Genomic DNA, 17,867 nt, shown 5'->3' on the forward strand with positions numbered 1-17,867 from the left:
TATTTTTATTTACATAATAATTGTTTGAAGCTCATATTCCATCAAATTTTTAAATAAAAACATTAAAATGTTGAAAATGTTCATATATTTTAATAAGGTTTTGGCACTTTATTGAGGAATTACTACATACATAGTCGAACTGAACTTGATATTTTGAAATTTAAATTATTTATCAAAATTAAAATTTAACTTGAAATTTATAATTATTTAGTCATATTTTGCATAATTCTAAGTAGATTTTGTAAAAAATCAAGAAAGAAAAATTTTAACGTGCTTTATTTTTTCTTTTTTATAATAATACATATTATTATATAATTAACATATTCATAATGTTTCACCCTTTCAAAAATATAATCCTCCTCCTCTCAAATAAACGTACATACGGGTGGCCTCTTTTTTCAAAAAATTAAAATTTGAAATTTTTGGCTCAAATATTAGAGATTTTTTCAACCTTCAACGATATATGTTGTCTATATCAGACCTCCTTTCTTTTTGATACTTAACATTGTTCCTAAATCTTAGCCGTTAAGGCTGTTCTGAAAATATTTTTTTTTCGAAAAAATTCGAAAAAAATTCTTAAAATTCAAAAATCCCTTAATTCCTGAGAATTTTGGAAAAAAGTTTTTACATGAACATGTGTATATTATATGAAGTATGGCATTCCAAACGGGAACCGCGGTTGGTTACCATGGATTTCCGTCACCGGTCACATTTTAAAGATTTTTAAAGCCTTATAAAAATATGCTTTGTAAATCATTTTTTGTAAATCGGCAAAAATTTGGTAATTTTCTTCAACTAATAAATCTGCGAATAGCATTTATAATACAAGAACAATCTTTTAAAATGCGTTTGATTCATTTTTGTATAATTTCATATAGGCACATATATTCTTCCGGGACTTTAAAAAAAAAAAAAAAAAAAAAAAAAGGTAGTGGGGCCTCCAGGCACTTCGTGCCCTCTAGCCCTGAAGTTTTTTTTTCTTGGGATGGGCCTCCAGGCGCGTTGCGCCCTCTAGCCCATAAAAAATTTTTGGTAGAGCACTCAAAATAGTATAACTTTGTCCGGACAAGTAAGGGTCTATCGTCGCTACAGAAAAGTTACGGGCGTTCCAAGGAAGTATACTTTGAGAGACTCTTTAGAAACTTTAGACGTTTTACATAACCATCCATGCTTTTACTTTACATCCGATAAAAGTGGTTTGGAAACCGTTATGAGATGGTTAGAGGACATACATGACTATGAGTTTAGATATGACAAGATAGAATATGAGAGAGGTCCTATAAACCGGAGAAAGTGTCATATAAACATCTGTCAAAAACCGCTTTTTAACTTCACTTAAAATGCCACGTAAGCTACGTAAGAATATACGTAAGAGGAAGAGAGCATTGAAACATCCAATAGTAAAACTGACACCACAACAACAGTTGCAACAACAAATGCTGAATGACCCCACTATGTTGCAACAAATGTCAAGCAATCCTATGCTTTTAAACCGAGTTGTTGGTGCACAGAGTGGAGGTTTAAGAGCGGCACTTTTAGCGAAAATGGCAGGCTATGGTGGAGCTGCAGACGGAACAGCATATAACCCTCAAAGTCAAATGAATTTGAGTTCACTCAAAAATCAAATATCAGATGTCAAAAAGTCAAACATAGACATACAGAAGCAAATAAGTGAAAACGAAAAGAAACTAGAATTGACAGACACACAAAGAAACTCAATGAGTTAAACGTAGAGAAAAAGAAGAAAGAAGAACAACTGAAAGAACTAAGTACAGAGGAATATGCGAAAAAAGTGTCAGAAAAAGCAGCAGAAGTAGCAAAATGGAACAAGATGTCATAAATTTGAAAAAACCATACTTACTCAATATAAAGTACTGAAAGATGAAGAGATAAAACAAAAAGCCCTGAAGACATATATGGATAGCGATGAGTATAAAAAAGAAGTTGAAGCAAATGTAAAGGCAGAAAAACTTTTACAGTTGCAAAACCAAACCGTACAGTATGAAAACTTAGCACAAGAAAGTAAAAATAACGACGCAGCCATGCAAAAGGCAATGAAAAGCGCAGAATATATAAAAGCTAACAATGACTGGTTAGATGCCCAACGCCAACGCTAAAGCAGCCCAGCTTATAGGGTCAATAAGGACAAAAATACAAGCGGTGAAGACAGTTCAAATGAAGCTTTAATGAATGCTGACTTTAAGACGCCTTCGAAGCTCTTCATAGGTAAGGTGAAACAAGTGAACGACTTCTCATCTGGAAAGAAACTGAAGTCTGAAGGTTTCGACAAAGAGTTAAGAGAAGTAGCACAAAATCTGACGAAAATAACAGATGCAACAACGAGACAGGCAGTTCAAAGTGCCTATGACGCCGTTAGAGCAACTGTTGTGGAAAGTCAAGAAAAAGAGTTACAACAGACCAAAAACAGACCTAGTAAATGCTTTCTTAAAAACGAAAAGTCAGGTAGGACACTATGCTGCAGATGGAACATATGTGCCAGCTGGTGGAACTTATATACCAGCTGGTGGAACTTATATACTAGCTAGTGGAACTTATATACCACCAAACCCTCCAAGAGAAGCACCTGCACCAGGACTACCTAGAACATTTACATCGTCACATGGACACAGACACAGGCATGCACCAAAACCAACACAACAACCAACAGTTCAAAACCCTGCACCAAAACCAACACAACAACCAACAGTTCAAAACCCTGCACAACAACCAACAGTTCAAAACACTGCACCACAACCAACAGTTCAAAACCCTGCACAACAACAACCACAAACAGAGCAAGGACATAAAAGAAGTAGAGAACAAGGAAACCAAGATTTCTTAAAAATGCTTAAAGAAGACTATGGTTACCCAGATACTCTTGACTTTAGTGACAGATATAAAGAAGCTATTAGAAAGTTCAAGGAAGGAAATACTGACCCGAACCTATTTAGCTTTATGGTTCAGCACCAAATGGGATATAATTTCAAACCTGGAAAATACAAGCTCGCTAAGGGATATGATTTAATAGCATATCATCCAAATGACATGACTGAATTTACTCCGAGATATTTGGTGTCAGAGCTAAATGACAATTCAACTCTCTTCATGAAACGCGTAAAAAATAAAGACGGAACGAAAGAAGAAAGGGTTATGTATGCGGATGACTTAGAGAGGGAACTTGTTAAAAACGGTCTCGGAATATATGAAATGCCAGCAGATGAGGTACAAGAAACTCCACAGGAAGAAGTTCAGATACAACCAGACATGGAAGAAATAGTTCAGCAAAAACAGCTAGAAGAGCCTGAAGGAAACGAACAAGTCCCTCCTTTGAAAACCAACTACAGAAATAAATGACGCAAGACTGAAACATTGGGTAAAAGCTTTCCCATTCACAAAAGATATTGTTGGTAACATGGAAAGAAAACCAGAATGGCTACAAAAACATATATTTGGAAACGAGCTTATTCCATATGGACAAGCTCTGTTTGAAGAGCTTGAACCGGAAACTCAGGAAAGAGTCATGCAAACAATACGCGAAGACTCAAATACAAACTATGACAAACTCTTTCTAGGATATAGGATACCTGAGATGGGCGACCAGAGCCCAAAGGCAAAAAGGACATGGGAAATTTACAACATACTAGGTGAACATGAGGCAAAGATGCAACAACTTGAAGCAGAGGGCAAGTTACCAAAGAAGAAGAGAAGAGTAGAACAAAGTGAAAGTAGTGAAGATGCAACTAGTGAAAGTAGTGGCAATGAAGGAAAAAGAAGAGTTAAAAACTCAGCCAGGAAGAAAGTAAAGCTTGGTCCACGTGGGTTCTATTATGACACATAAATCCAACTATTCTATATTTTTACCCATATGAAATGTACGCCGCTCAGAATATAACGCCAACAGTTTTGGATGCCATGAATGGAAATGTTTCCGAATGGTATAACGAATGCGACAATGCCATTAGAAGGTCAGAAATAGTTCCTGGAACTTACGAATATACAACTGCTGTTTCTTATGGAAATGTAGGTGAGTTTGGTGAAGGTTCTTCAACAACAGTAGATATTGCTTGCGACAGGTTTCATATAATTTCTATTGACAACTCATTCTTATACGTGGAACAAGACATTGAAATAAAACCTTCTGCCAAGTTGTCTGACAAGAAAGGTTGCAATGGAATTTTCTATGTCGGATACCAATATGCTCCAGAAGTTTTCATGGGATATAAGATATATTCTAACTCTGACTTAGTTCAAACAGTAACATGGGCAAACTATGAATGGTTCGCTTTGAGAAACTCAGTACAACCACAAGCTAGAGAACAAACAGACCAGTATGCAACTATTGAGAAAATAAGAAGACTTGACCCTAACGTTCCAGGAGTTTATGTTGACCTTTCTGGACAAACTGCAGCAGCAGTAACCAAAGTAAAACTGAAACTTAGAGTTCCTTTGTCATCTTTCCTCATCTTCAGGTTTTTAAGATACTTGCCAAACTGGGCAGGAAAAATTTCTATTGAACTTACTCCAAGCAAAAATAACTTAGTCATTGCACCAACACAAGACCCATTCACTATTACAGACGTAGAGGGAACAAATAAAACGTCATTCGCCGAATTTTGCAAAGACAAAGTTGACTTAGACTTTGGTTTCTCAAACCTCAACACTGAAGTAAACTATTATTTCAATGCTGCTGGAACTGCTTGGGACCCAGTTAAGTTTACATGCGAAAAATTTGAATGCAAGAGAATAGAAAGCAGACTTGCAGTCTATATGTTGGACCCAGATATTTCAAATGCTTTAGCTGCCAAATATATTGCAGTTCCACTTATGTTCCCTATACACCAAATATCTGTCAAAGACTTTGCAGGTGAAGTTGGAAACCAAAGTGCTGACCCAGGTGCAAGAACAGATATTGCTTTAACAACTGCAATGAAACATGCAGATACTATGTTTGTACTGTTCAGACGAACTATAAATGACTATTCTTGTTTCTACAACCCTGGTATTAAATATCATATAAACATAGATGGCAAATACTATCCAAGAAAGAATATTCTACAGTTGAGGATATGAGGTCATACAACTTGACATTAGATGCTATGAACTTTAACAACAACTTCACAACAACCATTAACCCTGAAATGCAAAGTTCTATTATGCCATATGTGAAAGTATGGACCCATACAGGAAGTCAAAAAACTCAATATACAAATGGAGACCGTTCAAACTTTTGGCTTGGCATTCCATTTGCTGACTCAGAAGACTTTATGGGTGGTATTTCAACTGTTGGTACTGTACAAATACAATATACTGGTGACAGAGACGGTCCATATGAACTGAGAGCAAAGAAGTTTACAAAACCAATAGCACTTTTCACGGAAGATGCTCTTTTGAAGATTCGTTCGATGAAACCTGCTGGGGCTCCTCAGATTGGCATAACGACAGCTTCCATCGAGCAGATTTTGGCAGCAGGTCAGTAAGTTGTTCTTGAACTGACTTCTCTCCGTCAAATATTGACAGTACGCCAGTTTTGACATAAAATTGTATTATAAACTTACCTTTAGAAATATCTGTAAGTTTTGTTGTTATATTTTTGTCAACGTCAAGAACTTTCACCATTTCAGTTATACCAACTTTCTTTGCTTTATGAAAATATTTTGGTTCAGCAAAGACTGCTATTCTATAACATTTTCCATTGTTTGTATAAAGAACTATTCTGTCAATGTATTTGTATTGTTTGTGTGTGTAAACTTTGTTTTGCTTCAATTCGAAGAGATACTCAAATACGTCCATCTTTTTATTCTAAGTAAAATGTCATTTCCGAAAAATAGAAGCGTAAGTGTTTCAAAAGGTTTAATGGCGATGGCAGATGTGAAGTTAAATTCACCAACTCAAACAAACAGTCAAAGTGTTATTGTCAATGTCAAAGAAAGAGATGTTGAAGTGGGGAAACCATACGAAGACGAAGATGGTATAACAATAGTTCCTGTAAAAGAACAACCAACATATCCTGAAGTTAGCAGAGACTTAAGTTCTGTTGCAGATATTCGAAACGACTACCAACAACTGAAAGACAAACTTCAAACTCAGGAGAAGATTTGTCAAGCTTTAGGTATAATGTTAAACTTGGTCGAACACAACCCTGTAAAAGTGAACTCATATGTCATTGCACCTCATGAAGTTTTGAAAGAACTATTGAAACTTTTGACAGAGGCAGACGATATAAACATCAAAGAAATAGAACCCGACGTTAGTTGCTGTGGTGTTTCATATAATGTCATTGACAAGATATACGTTATGAAAGGAGGTGAAACGTTGAACTTAAAATATAGTTTCCCAGACGTTATAAAAATATTTGACGACCACAACATTTCATTAAAATTTATTTGCTAAGTAAATGGCAGAAGACACAATGGTTTATACTATTACGACTAAAAACCCTGAGTCATATAATTCTATAACAACAAACTTACAAAGTCCTCAAGGACGATATTGTAAACTAACCTTAAACACAATGACGACTAAAGCTTGTTTTGCTCTTTTGACACCAGAAGATTTTATTGTTGTGAATGGTAAAAAATACTCCTTTGAAGATACTTACTCAGATATACCACCAACAGGTTTTGTTGACTTATTTAATACTTTAAGGACGAGTGTAACATGTGCTGCAACTAGAGCAGGTTTCATTATGTTTGGATGTCCGACTGAGTTTACTATAAACAATATGAGCTATAATACAAAACTTATATCTGGTTTTTACTACCAACAGTTTCCTATAACAGGAAAAGGTGTCATACAAGGAATGTCTATTCCATTGACTTTAAGCACACCTATTTTATATATTGTTTCAAACTTAGGTTCAAAGTGCTATTCGAATGTCGACAGAAACTACTATGACCAAAAGATACTTATGCGTATAAACAACACTTTCTCTGCTGGTTTGCCTATTGTTCATTCGAATGCAGAATTTTCAACCTTAGTGAACTCAAACACTTTAGCAAACATAAACTTAACCTTAGTTGACGCAAACTTTGTTCCTGTAAAACTTTTATGTCCTATGTATTTGTCAATGACGGCAGAAAGTTTCGAATTGGAAGATGCAACTGGTGAAAGTATTGTATTACAAGAACAACTTCAACAACAAATAGCTCAAGAACAACAAATGCAACAAATAGCTCAAGAACAACAAATGCAACAAATAGCTCAAGAACAAAGTCAAGAATAAAAAAAATATTTTTTTTATTTTTATAAAAATGTACAGAATAGATGTTTCAGATTTTTATGACTTCCAAACATTCAGAAATATGTGTCCATTTCGAGACTATAACAAAGCAGTCGAGAATTTGAAACGTTTAGTCATTTATGTTGACTCTGCCCCAGAATGTTATGTTATGAAAGAATGGGATGTAGTCTTTAACAAACCAAGAGCAACAATAGTTTCAGAACAAGAATGTAAACAGAAACTTAAGAAAATAAAAGTCGTACAAGTTGGCATGAAGATGTTAGATGCTTGGGATATCTTATTGTCAAAGTTAGAAGATTTTTCAGTTCGTGGTATAAAGTTTTATACACCATCTCCAAACTTCTATTCTATCTTCACTGGATATAAATACGAACAAGTAGAATGGAAAGAAAATATTATAGAAGCTTGGTTAGACCATGTCAAAGAAATTATATGCAATGGAAACGAAAGAGTCTATGAGTATATCTTATGTTGGTTTGCAAACATCTTACAACATCCAAGTGCTAAAAATGAAACTGCTCTCATTATAATTGGAAAACAAGGAACAGGTAAGAATACTTTCTTTACAGATATTTTGTGCAAACTGTTAGAAGGTTATTCGAATCCGAATATGACAAACTTAGAAAACATCTGCGGTAAATTTAACTCTTCAATAGAGAATATGAAACTTATAGTATGTAACGAACTTCAAAGTATAGATACAACAAAAGTTTTGAACTCAGATGCTTTGAAGAGTCTTATAACAGACAAAGTTGGAGTTGTTGAAAGAAAATATAAAGACCAAAGAGTTTGTGAAAATGTTGTAAATTTCATTATGGTTTCAAACAATGTTGTTCCGATGAAGTTAGAAAGTTCTGACAGAAGATATGTAGTTGTCAGAACGTCAGATTCTCATATGCAAGATACAGAATATTTTGACGACTTAGCAGAAACTTTGACATCTGACTTTTACAACCACTTGTTCTCATATTTCATGACATTAGATATTTCTAAGTTCAATCCAAGACAAATTCCACATACCGAAGAGAGACAAACATTGTTAGAAGCAAACAAGAGTGTATATGAACTGTTCATAGATGAAACTGACTTTGAGTGTTTAGATGAAAGGTCATTGTACGACTCGTATAAACAATATTGTCAAGAGTATGGTTATATGACAGCGTCTAAACGAACATTCTTGGCAAATGTCAAAAGTCTTTTAGACGTACAGAATGGTGTATATACAAAGAAAAATTTTTCTGAGTAAATTTTAAAAAAAATATTTTTTTTTATCCGATAGAAAAGATGACAAAATTCATCTCAGTCAACAAGTACATGTCAGGACTTAAAGAAGAACTAGACCCATTCACATATTTGAATGTTTACTTCTACCATTTTGAAAAGTCTTCATTCAGCAAAGTTTGGAACATCGAACCAGTTAAGTTTGCTATTGTGACTAAAAATGGTGCGAAATTTGAAGACTTAGACATAGAAGGTTTGTTAGCAGTCAAAGAAAGTTTTGACAGAAGGTTCTCAAAACTCGAAGAAGGTAAAGCATACAAACTTGTTATACCTTATGAACCAAAGAAAGCAGACGACTATGAATATTATGAGTCTAAAGTTGTAGAAGTTCAAGGTAAATTGGGTAAAAAGATTTTAGAGTCTAAGCCAGTGTTTGCTCCTAAAGAGGAAGAGAACATTGACATTGACCCAGAAATGTTCTAAAAATAAAATTTTATTTTTACATGTCATATCTCCCCTTCTCTGGAACTGGCTCAGGTTCTTTCTTCTCTTCTTCTACTTTCTTTTCTTTCTTTTCTCTCTTCTTCTTTTCTGGTGGAGTTATGTCAAACTTCTCAGAACCATATTTTTGTAAAAGTTCTTTGTCCTTTAATAGCTCTTCTATTCTGTTTTCTATTTCATCTTCAAGAACAGTGCATGTGTCTTCTTTGCATTCTAAGAAGTTTTGTTGGACTTCATCTTTCCAATCGGTGTCATCTCTGTCAACAAGTCTGTCATTGACAAATTTTAAGACTGCTCTGCTTAATGTTTTATGGTTCTTGTCATATTCCCAGAAACAGAACTTTAGAACAAATTCACCTTTCTTGTTTACACTATGTAAGATTTTATGGTCGACAGATGTTTTGCTGTCGAAAAGCTTGTCTCGAATATAGATGGCGAAATCACTAGACATTTTCTAAAAGATAAAAATTTTAATTTTTCTAAAAATATGTTAGAAAAAAAGTTTGCTGACATTGACAAAAAATTTGAGAATGTTTTAAATAAGAACAAGGTGAAATTAGAAAATGCTCAGATAAAACCATACATGACAAGTTCTTATTTGCTCAGAATGGTATAACAGGTCTAATTGCACCACCTGGGTCGGGTAAGACTTTCACTTATCTTAAAATGGCTGCACAACAACAAGAACTAGATGAGAAGAACCCATTCTATGAGTTAGTTGTCATTTGTAGTACTTCTGGTCAATTTGACCAAACCGTCAATTCGTTCAAAGATATTATAAAAAGTCTAAGTTAGTATGTATAAAAGACTCTGAGTTGTTAGATTGGATAAAGAAGTACCAAAGAAGGGTTTTGAAGTACAATGCTATAAATGAGTATATAAATTCGAAGTTTAAAGACCCAAATGAGGAAATGCAGAGAATATTAGAGAAGAAACACTTCAGAAACAAACAGAAAGAGATAGAATACATTTCGAAGAAATTGCAATCTTACGATTGGAAGACTTACCCTCATAGATGTCTTCTTATCTTAGATGATTTCGCCTCTCATCCTTTGTTAAAGAACAGAGAACAAGACATGTGTCGAATTCTTAAGAAGCTCAGACACTTTAACATCTCTGTTGTCATTTGTGTACAGACAGCAAAGAGTTTAAGTAAGGATGTAAAGAGAATACTTACTGACATTGTACTTTTCCCCGGATTGTCCGAAGACGATTTCATGGAACTTATGAAAGAGTCCATGGCAGGTAAGTTTGACAGACATGAACTATGGGAGAAGTACAAAGTCATACAAGACCCTCATACTTCTTTCAGAATTCACATCTACGCGAACAAAGTTCAAATTGTAAAAAGTCAAGCTTGAAAAATCTAAGTGTTTAGTCTTAGTCTGTTGTGGTGCTGGGGCTGTCGGTTCTTCTGGCTTTGGAATGGACTCGGTTGGTGGTACGTCGGACATTCGTTTGTGTCCTGTCGGATGGAAGAACTTTTCCTGTTGGAAGGAAAAACTTTTCCTGTCGGAAGGAAGAACTTTTCCAGTTGTCGGGAAATTTTTTTCCAGTTGTCGGGAAATTTTTTTCCTGTCTGAAGGAAAAATTTTTTCTGTCGTTCGACCAAAAAGTTCTCAATTTTCGAAAATTTGAATGGTTTACGGACGAACAACAGGAAATTTTTTTCCAGTTGTCGGGAAATTTTTTTCCAGTTGTCGGGAAATTTTTTTCCAGTTGGAAGGAAGGACTTGGAATGTCGGAAGGAAGGACTTGGAATGTTGGAAGGAAGGACTTGGAATGTCGGAAGGAAGGACTTGGAATGTCGGAAGGAAGGACTTGGAATGTCGGAAGGAAGAACTTGGAATGCCAGAAGGATTTGACAAGACAATTTACCATCTAGAGCTACCTGAGCCATCTGAAGTCAAGCGTAAAAATAAAGAGTGCAATTTACTCTGCTTGTTTGAAGTTGTCAAAATACTCTGTTATTTTTTCTTTCAGTAGCGGTAAGTCTTCTTTGAAGGTAAGTATTGTACAACCTTTAATATCATAGTGTGTTTGAGGTAACGTATCTTGAACTATTTGTTTCACATCTTCATTCGGTGTCATTGAAATCGGTAAGTTTCGCGATAGAACCAATTTCTGTCAGATTTGTAAATCTTAGCAAGGTCGTAAAAGCTTTTGTTGTTTCTTCTGACTAAATGCAACATAACCATATCTCTGTCTTCTTCATTTTCCATCTCTTCAGTATAAATCATATACTTATAGTTCTTTTCCTTTCCTTTTGGTACCGAACGTGGTATTCTTTTCTGAAGGCTTTTGTCTTTTGCTTCAAGCTTGTTCTCTAGCTCTTCACGTTCTTGTCTATGAATTTCATCTAACATCATGAAAATATAACAAGCGTAACGAGGTGAAGCCCACATTGCAACAGCATTTACAAGAAGTCTATGTACATACCAACCTCTCAAACCATTTGGCAAATTTTTACGATTTTCATAGAGTTTTGGCGACCCCGGAAAAAGTCGGGGTCGCTGTGCTTCGCTCAAAAGTTCTTTTGTCTGTTGGTTTTTGAACCAATCGTCTGTATGTTTGGTATCTGGAGCAAAACATGCTGTCAAAATACTTTGCATTTGGTACATATCGTCTTTGACCGAACGAATGAGACGGAGTTGTTTGTTAAACTGAACCCACTCGTATTCTTCATTTATGGCTTCATGAACGATAGCAGTTGTTGTGTTCTCTGATGTTGACATATCTGTCCTTACATACAAAATAAAAAAAATATTTTATAAAAAATTAGCGTTATTTTCTAACTTTCACAAAAGACCAAAAATAAACGCTTTACATGTATTTTTCAGCAACTTCGTCAAATAATTTTATAGCTTTATCTATCTCATCTACTTCAAACGTTTCTTTACCTTTTATGGGAGCACCATACATTTTCTCAAACTTTTCAAGTAGTTCTGTTTGCAGCTCTCATATCATTAGCAAACACAACCTTAACTCTATTGACTGTACTGTCATATCTTTGAGTTATATTATATGTTCTTCCTATCTTATATCTCTTTGTATTGAAGTCCTTCGGTTTCTGAACGATGTAAAGTAAGCCTTCACTGCAACGTTCAGTATCGAATGAACCATATGTTATGAAGTTATATCCAACAACTGGGTCTAACCATAACAAAACTATTGGTATAAGACTTTTGTCGATGAGATATGCTGCAGTTCCATAGAATCTTACCGATATCATAAGCTCAGGATTTCTTGTCAAAATTTTCTGAGTAGAAGCATTTTTAACCCAGTCGTGGGATGTTTTCTTTCCAGATGGAGATATAATGTCTGACAAAGAATATTTGTTGTATTTCTTTGAGTATCTTACGTTTAAATCACCTATTCTAACCACTTTGGTGTCATTGTCTATCTTTCTAACTGTTTCAAACTCAATGTTTGTCATTTTCTGTTCTTACATACAAAATAAAAAAAATATTTTACAAAAAACTAACTTTATTTTTTCTATTTTGTATAAAAGATATGATTTCAGGGATTTTTTTACGAAGTGTTAAAGTTCTCTTCGTAAAAAAATAACAGTTATATAATGAAATTTAGTCATTTTTTCACGATTTCAGGGATTTTTTTGACGAAGTGTTAAAGTTCTCTTCGTAAAAAAATAACAGTTATATAATGAAATTTGGTCATTTTTTCACGATTTCAGGGATTTTTTTGACGAAGTGTTAAAGTTCTCTTCGTAAAAAAATAACAGTTATATAATGAAATTTAGTCATTTTTTCACGATTTTCATGAGTTTTAGGCGACCAGGTTTTTTTCCCTACTCGCAATTTTTTACGATTTTCATGTATAAAAGATATGATTTCAGGGATTTTTTTGACGAAGTGTTAAAGTTCTCTTCGTAAAAAAATAACAGTTATATAATGAAATTTAGTCATTTTACTCAGACAAAAATATATTTTAGGTGTCACCAGGTCCCTCGGTCCCTCGGTCCCTCGGTCAACTAACATCTTTTTGAAAATGGTGACAACATGACATTTTGACAACAACACAGGAAATAAACTTCTTCGTATATGTTTTGTCAAAACTTCATCGTCAATGTTTTGTCAAGACTTCTTCGTAATGAGCGTAAATCAGACAAAAATATATTTTAGGTGAAGAGGTGCGATCTCACCTCCTTTTTCACCTCTTTTTTCACCTCTTGAATTTTCATGATTTCTTCGTATATGTTTTGTCAAAACTTCTTCGTACATGTTTTGTCAAGACTTCTTCGTATATGTTTTGTCATGACTTCTTCATCGAAATGAGTGTAAATGTTTTGTCATGATTTCATCGTACATGTTTTGTCAAAACTTCTTCGTAATGAGCGTAAATCAGACAAAAATATATTTTAGGTGAAGAGGTGCGATCTCACCTGTTTTTTCACCTGTTTTTTCACCTCTTGAATTTTGTATAAAAGATATGATTTCAGGGATTTTTTTGACGAAGTGTTAAAGTTCTCTTCGTAAAAAAATAACAGTTATATAATGAAATTTGGTCATTTTACTCAGCAAAAATATATTTTAGGTGAAGAGGTGCGATCTCACCTCTTTTCTCACCTGTTTTTTTCACAAGCGTTTTACATGAATTGTACGATGTATATTTGAAATTCTAAACAGTTTTGTAGCTTCTATTTCTTCTGTCAGTATGTCAAAAGTTTTCACAATATTGAAAGTCTCTTTATATTTCTTCTTGACATCTGAAAGAAGGAAATCGTCAGCAGTTGGATAGTTTTTGTTCAGAAATTCTAACATGTCCATTTTATCTTCTGCTGGTTTCTCTACTTCTTTCTTTAAGTCAGCATAGTCGTTTCTCATTCTTTCTATCTCTTTGACGGAGTAGTTATAATCTCTCATTGCTGCTTTACATTTAGAACATTGTGGGTTCATTTTAGCATTGTACATTGAAATTTGTCCTGCAAGTACAACTATAGCGTCAATGGTTTTCTTTAACTCAAAAGTTGCGGGTTTTATTTGTCCGTTCCATACCTTACCTCTTCTATCTTTATCTCTTATCTGCCATACACATTCAGCAACTAACGAAACAAAGTTGTCGTAGGTCTTAAATTCTTCAGATTTATATATGTCAGAGATGTTCTTATATACCATGTCGCAATCTTTGTCCATGACTTTGTGGTTGCAATGAAATCCAAGAAACTCATAGTTTACCTTTCGTATGAACTTCTTTATTTCTACTGAGTCGGTTGGTCTGACTTCTATTTCATCGAATTCAGGAATAGTAAGCTTTTGTTGTTGTATTTCAGGTAGTTTAGGCAAATGGTCAATAATGTCCTGCATTTCATAAAGATATTCTTCATTTGTTTCATCTTTCGCACTACAGTCTAAATCTCCTTGGAGAAGTTCCTGCTTTATCTTCTGGATTTCTGTTTCAAAAGTATATGAAGAAGGAATGAAGCTTTTCATCTCTACTAACATTGAAGTTGGGTTCATGACTAAAGAGTTTGGTGAAGTTGTTGCTAACATGTTCTTACAATAAAAATAAAAAATATTTTTTTAAAAAAACTAACTTTATTTTTTATTTCGGGAAAATTCATGAGTTTTGGTTGAAAGAATACGGTGGAGCCAAAAGTGGCTCGACCTCAAAACAAGCATTTTATGAAGAATATAGCAACCGGAAGAAAACCGGCGGTTGCTTTTATACAAAATTCAACGGGTGACAAAACATATACGATGAAGTCATGACAAAACATGTACGATGAAACCTTGACAAAACATTTACGATGAAACCTTGACAAAAACATATACGAAGAAGTCTTGACAAAACATATACGATGAAGAAGTCATGAAAATTCAAGAGGTGAAAAAACAGGTGAAAAAGGAGGTGAGATCGCACCTCTTCACCTAAAATATATTTTTGTCTGATTTACACTCATTACGATGAAGAAGTCTTGACAAAAACATATACGAAGAAGTCTTGACAAAACATATACGAAGAAGAAGTCTTGACAAAACATTTACGATGAAACCTTGACATTTTCCTGGACTGTTGTCAAAATGTCATGTTGTCACACTTTTTCAGAGAAGTTAAAATGACCGAGGGACCGAGGGACCGAGGGACCTGGTGACACCTTCAGTTCTTCAAAACATGTACGAAGAAGTCTTGACAAAACATGTACGAAGAAGTCTTGACAAAACATATACGAAGATGAAGTCATGACAAAACATATACGATGAAGAAGTCTTGACAAAAACATATACGATGAAGAAGTCATGACAAAACATATACGATGAAGAAGTCATGACAAAACATATACGATGAAACCTTGACAAAACATATACGATGAAACCTTGACAAAACATATACGAAGAAGTCTTGACAAAACATTTACGATGAAGTCATGACAAAACATATACGAAGAAATCTTGACAAAACATGTACGATGAAGTCATGACAAAACATATACGAAGAAGTCATGACAAAACATTTACGTTCATGTTTGACAAAAACATTTACGATGAAGTCTTGACAAAACATGTACGAAGAAGAAGTTTATTTCCTGGACTGTTGTCAAAATGTCATGTTGTCACCATTTTCAAAAAGATGTTAGTTGACCGAGGGACCCCTTCAGTAAACATCTCATTTTAACTCACTTTTTTTCTATCTTAAGGAAATTCATGAAAATTCAACGATGTTAGAAAAAATGTTAGAAAACGTGTTAGATCTAACATGCTAACATAAACTTTATTTTTGGTTCATTTACACTCGTTACGATGAAGAAGTCTTGACATTTTCCCGACTGTTGTCAAAATGTCATGTTGTCACCATTTTCAAAAAGATGTTAGTTGACCGAGGGACCGAGGGACCCCTTCAGTAAACATCTCATTTTAACTCACTTTTTTTCTATCTTAAGGAAATTCATGAAAATTCAACGGGTGAAAAAAGAGGTGAAAAAGGAGGTGAGATCGCACCACTTCACCTAAAAGTATTTTTCAATACTTTTTCAGCACTTTTCCGTAGTTGTATATGAAAGACAATTCGAGATAAAAGTCATAGTACAATGGTATTATATGCTGCACACCATTTGTTGTGAACCAAACTTGAAAGTCAGAGAAACTGTTACTAGGTGGTTCGTAGAATTTAGAAGCAAAGTCATAAACGTCCTTACCAATACATAGAAAACTATTGTTGCTTGAACTGAAACTTGCATGACACATAACATTTTGAGGGTCAAACACGTTTCTATAAACCATCAAATCTGCTGGTGGAAGTATAAATTGAAATGGACCATCTGGTGGTAATGGTTCGTTCTGGTTTAGTAACCGAAGAAATTGTGCCCAAGAACGTTTGTCTACTTTCCAAAATAAAAACTCTGTATCTCTTGGAGGGTTAATTTCAATCTTTTGAAATGAAACGGTTGAGTTCATCTTGTCATATTCTAGTTTCAGATAGTATGTTCCATTTAGTAAAGAGTCGTATTTTTCTTGAAATTCCCAATAGTATTTGTTTATTTGAGTTTGAAAGTCATTTAGAGTTTTCTCAAGACTTTCGTCTGAACGAACTGTAAAGATCCTCATTTCATCAAATTTGTCTATTAGACCATCAGAACCTTTATACTGCCCATGAAAATATACTGCGAACATAAATGCGTTAGTTCTATTTGAAAACAAAACTCTTCTAAATCCTATTGCCTTTGCATCTGAAGGACTTTGAAGCCAACGAATTGGATAGTCAAACCTGTATGAACGGGATGAAATTTCCTCATCTGAAATAGTCCTACCAGCATTTGTAAAGATATAGTCTAATGGTTTTGTATCTGCTACTTTTGTTCTTTGTTTTTCAACCTGAAGCATTTAATATATGTAAAAATATATTGTTTTAAAATGGTATGCCATATAGCTTCTTGAATTTGTTAAGAAGTATTTGAACGTATTTTCCATCTGTATCTCTAGTGTTTACATAAGCATAGCCTTCCTTAGTAAAATATACTTGTAATTTCCTATAGTTTACGCCGGTATAAAAGTAGAAAGAGTCTTGTTCTTCGCTATAGTAGTAAAACTCAAACGTATGCTTGCCATAGTCTGTAATTTCAATTGTTTCATCTTCTAGTTCGTCGACAAATTCGAATACAATATCTCCAATTTTGCTTTTGTTCTTATTGTTTTCAGAACGAGTGACCCAACGTAAGTTTTCAAGTCTATTGTCGTTTCTTATACGGTTTATATGGTCTACAAAGGGTAAATTGTTAGGATTCAGTATAAAATGAGTTGCAATGACAACATGTTTAAGATAGTGTTTTCCACCCATCTTCATAATAGCATATCCGTCATTTCGCTCCCATTCGCTTAAAACTCTTTTTGTCTTTTTGTTTCTGACTTCAAATGACTCACAACAGTGAATTTCATATTTCTCATCTAACAAACAAGTTTCCTTCAACTTGAGGTTCACTAACATCGAAAGGCATGTCCATAAGACGTTCTTCTTCTAACCTCTCTAGTCTGTTTGGATAATTGGCACGTGCTGTTTCCAAATCCATTTCGTAGCGAAGACCAGACAATTTGTCATAGACTTTTATGGGTCTTCCCTTCCTATATTTAAAATTCTTCGAAACTCTCCAACCATATCTTTGTAACTCTGCTTTTATTCTAGCAGATTTTCTATCCATTCTATATGGGGGCATTTTTATAAAAATAAAAAAAAATATTTTTTTTCTTTACTTTACATAACCGCCTGAAGCCATAAGTCTTTGACGCCAACCCATACCAGCTAATGAAGGTTGACTTGGTTTAGTTTGGAAACTAAACTTTGGTTTTGGTTTATCTTCAGTTTTTGGTTTTTCTTCTTCTATCGGTTTTTCGTCACTTTTCGGTTCCGCTGACTTTACCTCACTTGCAGGAATAGTTGTGTCGTCAACATCTTC

The 17,867-nt window shown here is 34.3% G+C and overlaps 13 protein-coding genes and 2 pseudogenes across 15 annotated transcripts, besides 2 other annotated features; 10 read left to right on the plus strand and 5 right to left on the minus strand.

The window, feature by feature from the left end:
• Nucleotides 1–656: part of a mobile genetic element that runs on past the window's edge.
• Nucleotides 1–17,867: part of a mobile genetic element that runs on past both edges of the window.
• Nucleotides 1,341–2,915, plus strand: TVAGG3_0489130 (annotated as a pseudogene). The gene has a single exon. A coding segment is annotated over exon 1 (1,575 nt).
• Nucleotides 2,956–3,354, plus strand: TVAGG3_0489140 (protein of unknown function, DUF4106 family; the record flags this gene model as incomplete). Its single annotated transcript, XM_051236110.1, has 1 exon — nucleotides 2,956–3,354. The coding sequence occupies one exon, from the start codon at nucleotides 2,956–2,958 to the stop codon at nucleotides 3,352–3,354; it is 399 nt and encodes a 132-aa protein (XP_051093934.1).
• TVAGG3_0489150 (protein of unknown function, DUF4106 family) lies at nucleotides 3,413–3,838 on the plus strand (the record flags this gene model as incomplete). Its single annotated transcript, XM_051236111.1, has 1 exon — nucleotides 3,413–3,838. The coding sequence occupies one exon, from the start codon at nucleotides 3,413–3,415 to the stop codon at nucleotides 3,836–3,838; it is 426 nt and encodes a 141-aa protein (XP_051093935.1).
• Nucleotides 3,871–4,258, plus strand: TVAGG3_0489160 (uncharacterized protein; the record flags this gene model as incomplete). Its single annotated transcript, XM_051236112.1, has 1 exon — nucleotides 3,871–4,258. A coding segment is annotated over one exon (388 nt), but the record flags the coding sequence as incomplete, so codon positions are not given.
• TVAGG3_0489170 (protein of unknown function, DUF4106 family) lies at nucleotides 5,067–5,477 on the plus strand (the record flags this gene model as incomplete). Its single annotated transcript, XM_051236113.1, has 1 exon — nucleotides 5,067–5,477. One exon carries the CDS (start codon nucleotides 5,067–5,069, stop codon nucleotides 5,475–5,477), a length of 411 nt encoding a protein of 136 aa, XP_051093937.1.
• Nucleotides 5,854–6,390, plus strand: TVAGG3_0489180 (protein of unknown function, DUF4106 family; the record flags this gene model as incomplete). Its single annotated transcript, XM_051236114.1, has 1 exon — nucleotides 5,854–6,390. One exon carries the CDS (start codon nucleotides 5,854–5,856, stop codon nucleotides 6,388–6,390), a length of 537 nt encoding a protein of 178 aa, XP_051093938.1.
• TVAGG3_0489190 (uncharacterized protein) lies at nucleotides 6,395–7,222 on the plus strand (the record flags this gene model as incomplete). The annotated part of the gene is made up of 1 exon (XM_051236115.1): nucleotides 6,395–7,222. The coding sequence occupies one exon, from the start codon at nucleotides 6,395–6,397 to the stop codon at nucleotides 7,220–7,222; it is 828 nt and encodes a 275-aa protein (XP_051093939.1).
• On the plus strand, nucleotides 7,251–7,833 carry TVAGG3_0489200 (uncharacterized protein; the record flags this gene model as incomplete). Its single annotated transcript, XM_051236116.1, has 1 exon — nucleotides 7,251–7,833. A coding segment is annotated over one exon (583 nt), but the record flags the coding sequence as incomplete, so codon positions are not given.
• TVAGG3_0489210 (protein of unknown function, DUF4108 family) lies at nucleotides 8,525–8,944 on the plus strand (the record flags this gene model as incomplete). Its single annotated transcript, XM_051236117.1, has 1 exon — nucleotides 8,525–8,944. The coding sequence occupies one exon, from the start codon at nucleotides 8,525–8,527 to the stop codon at nucleotides 8,942–8,944; it is 420 nt and encodes a 139-aa protein (XP_051093941.1).
• TVAGG3_0489220 (uncharacterized protein) lies at nucleotides 8,961–9,380 on the minus strand (the record flags this gene model as incomplete). The annotated part of the gene is made up of 1 exon (XM_051236118.1): nucleotides 8,961–9,380. A coding segment is annotated over one exon (420 nt), but the record flags the coding sequence as incomplete, so codon positions are not given.
• Nucleotides 9,916–10,323, plus strand: TVAGG3_0489230 (protein of unknown function, DUF4106 family; the record flags this gene model as incomplete). Its single annotated transcript, XM_051236119.1, has 1 exon — nucleotides 9,916–10,323. A coding segment is annotated over one exon (408 nt), but the record flags the coding sequence as incomplete, so codon positions are not given.
• TVAGG3_0489240 lies at nucleotides 10,895–11,328 on the minus strand (annotated as a pseudogene). The gene has a single exon. A coding segment is annotated over exon 1 (434 nt).
• Nucleotides 13,558–14,472, minus strand: TVAGG3_0489250 (organellar and viral DNA polymerase type B; the record flags this gene model as incomplete). Its single annotated transcript, XM_051236120.1, has 1 exon — nucleotides 13,558–14,472. One exon carries the CDS (start codon nucleotides 14,470–14,472, stop codon nucleotides 13,558–13,560), a length of 915 nt encoding a protein of 304 aa, XP_051093944.1.
• TVAGG3_0489260 (uncharacterized protein) lies at nucleotides 15,940–16,800 on the minus strand (the record flags this gene model as incomplete). Its single annotated transcript, XM_051236121.1, has 1 exon — nucleotides 15,940–16,800. The coding sequence occupies one exon, from the start codon at nucleotides 16,798–16,800 to the stop codon at nucleotides 15,940–15,942; it is 861 nt and encodes a 286-aa protein (XP_051093945.1).
• Nucleotides 16,826–17,401, minus strand: TVAGG3_0489270 (His-Me finger endonucleases family; the record flags this gene model as incomplete). Its single annotated transcript, XM_051236122.1, has 1 exon — nucleotides 16,826–17,401. One exon carries the CDS (start codon nucleotides 17,399–17,401, stop codon nucleotides 16,826–16,828), a length of 576 nt encoding a protein of 191 aa, XP_051093946.1.

This window comes from Trichomonas vaginalis, chromosome II (genome assembly GCF_026262505.1).
Source record: "Trichomonas vaginalis G3 chromosome II, whole genome shotgun sequence".
NCBI classification, from domain to species: Eukaryota; Parabasalia; order Trichomonadida; family Trichomonadidae; genus Trichomonas; species Trichomonas vaginalis.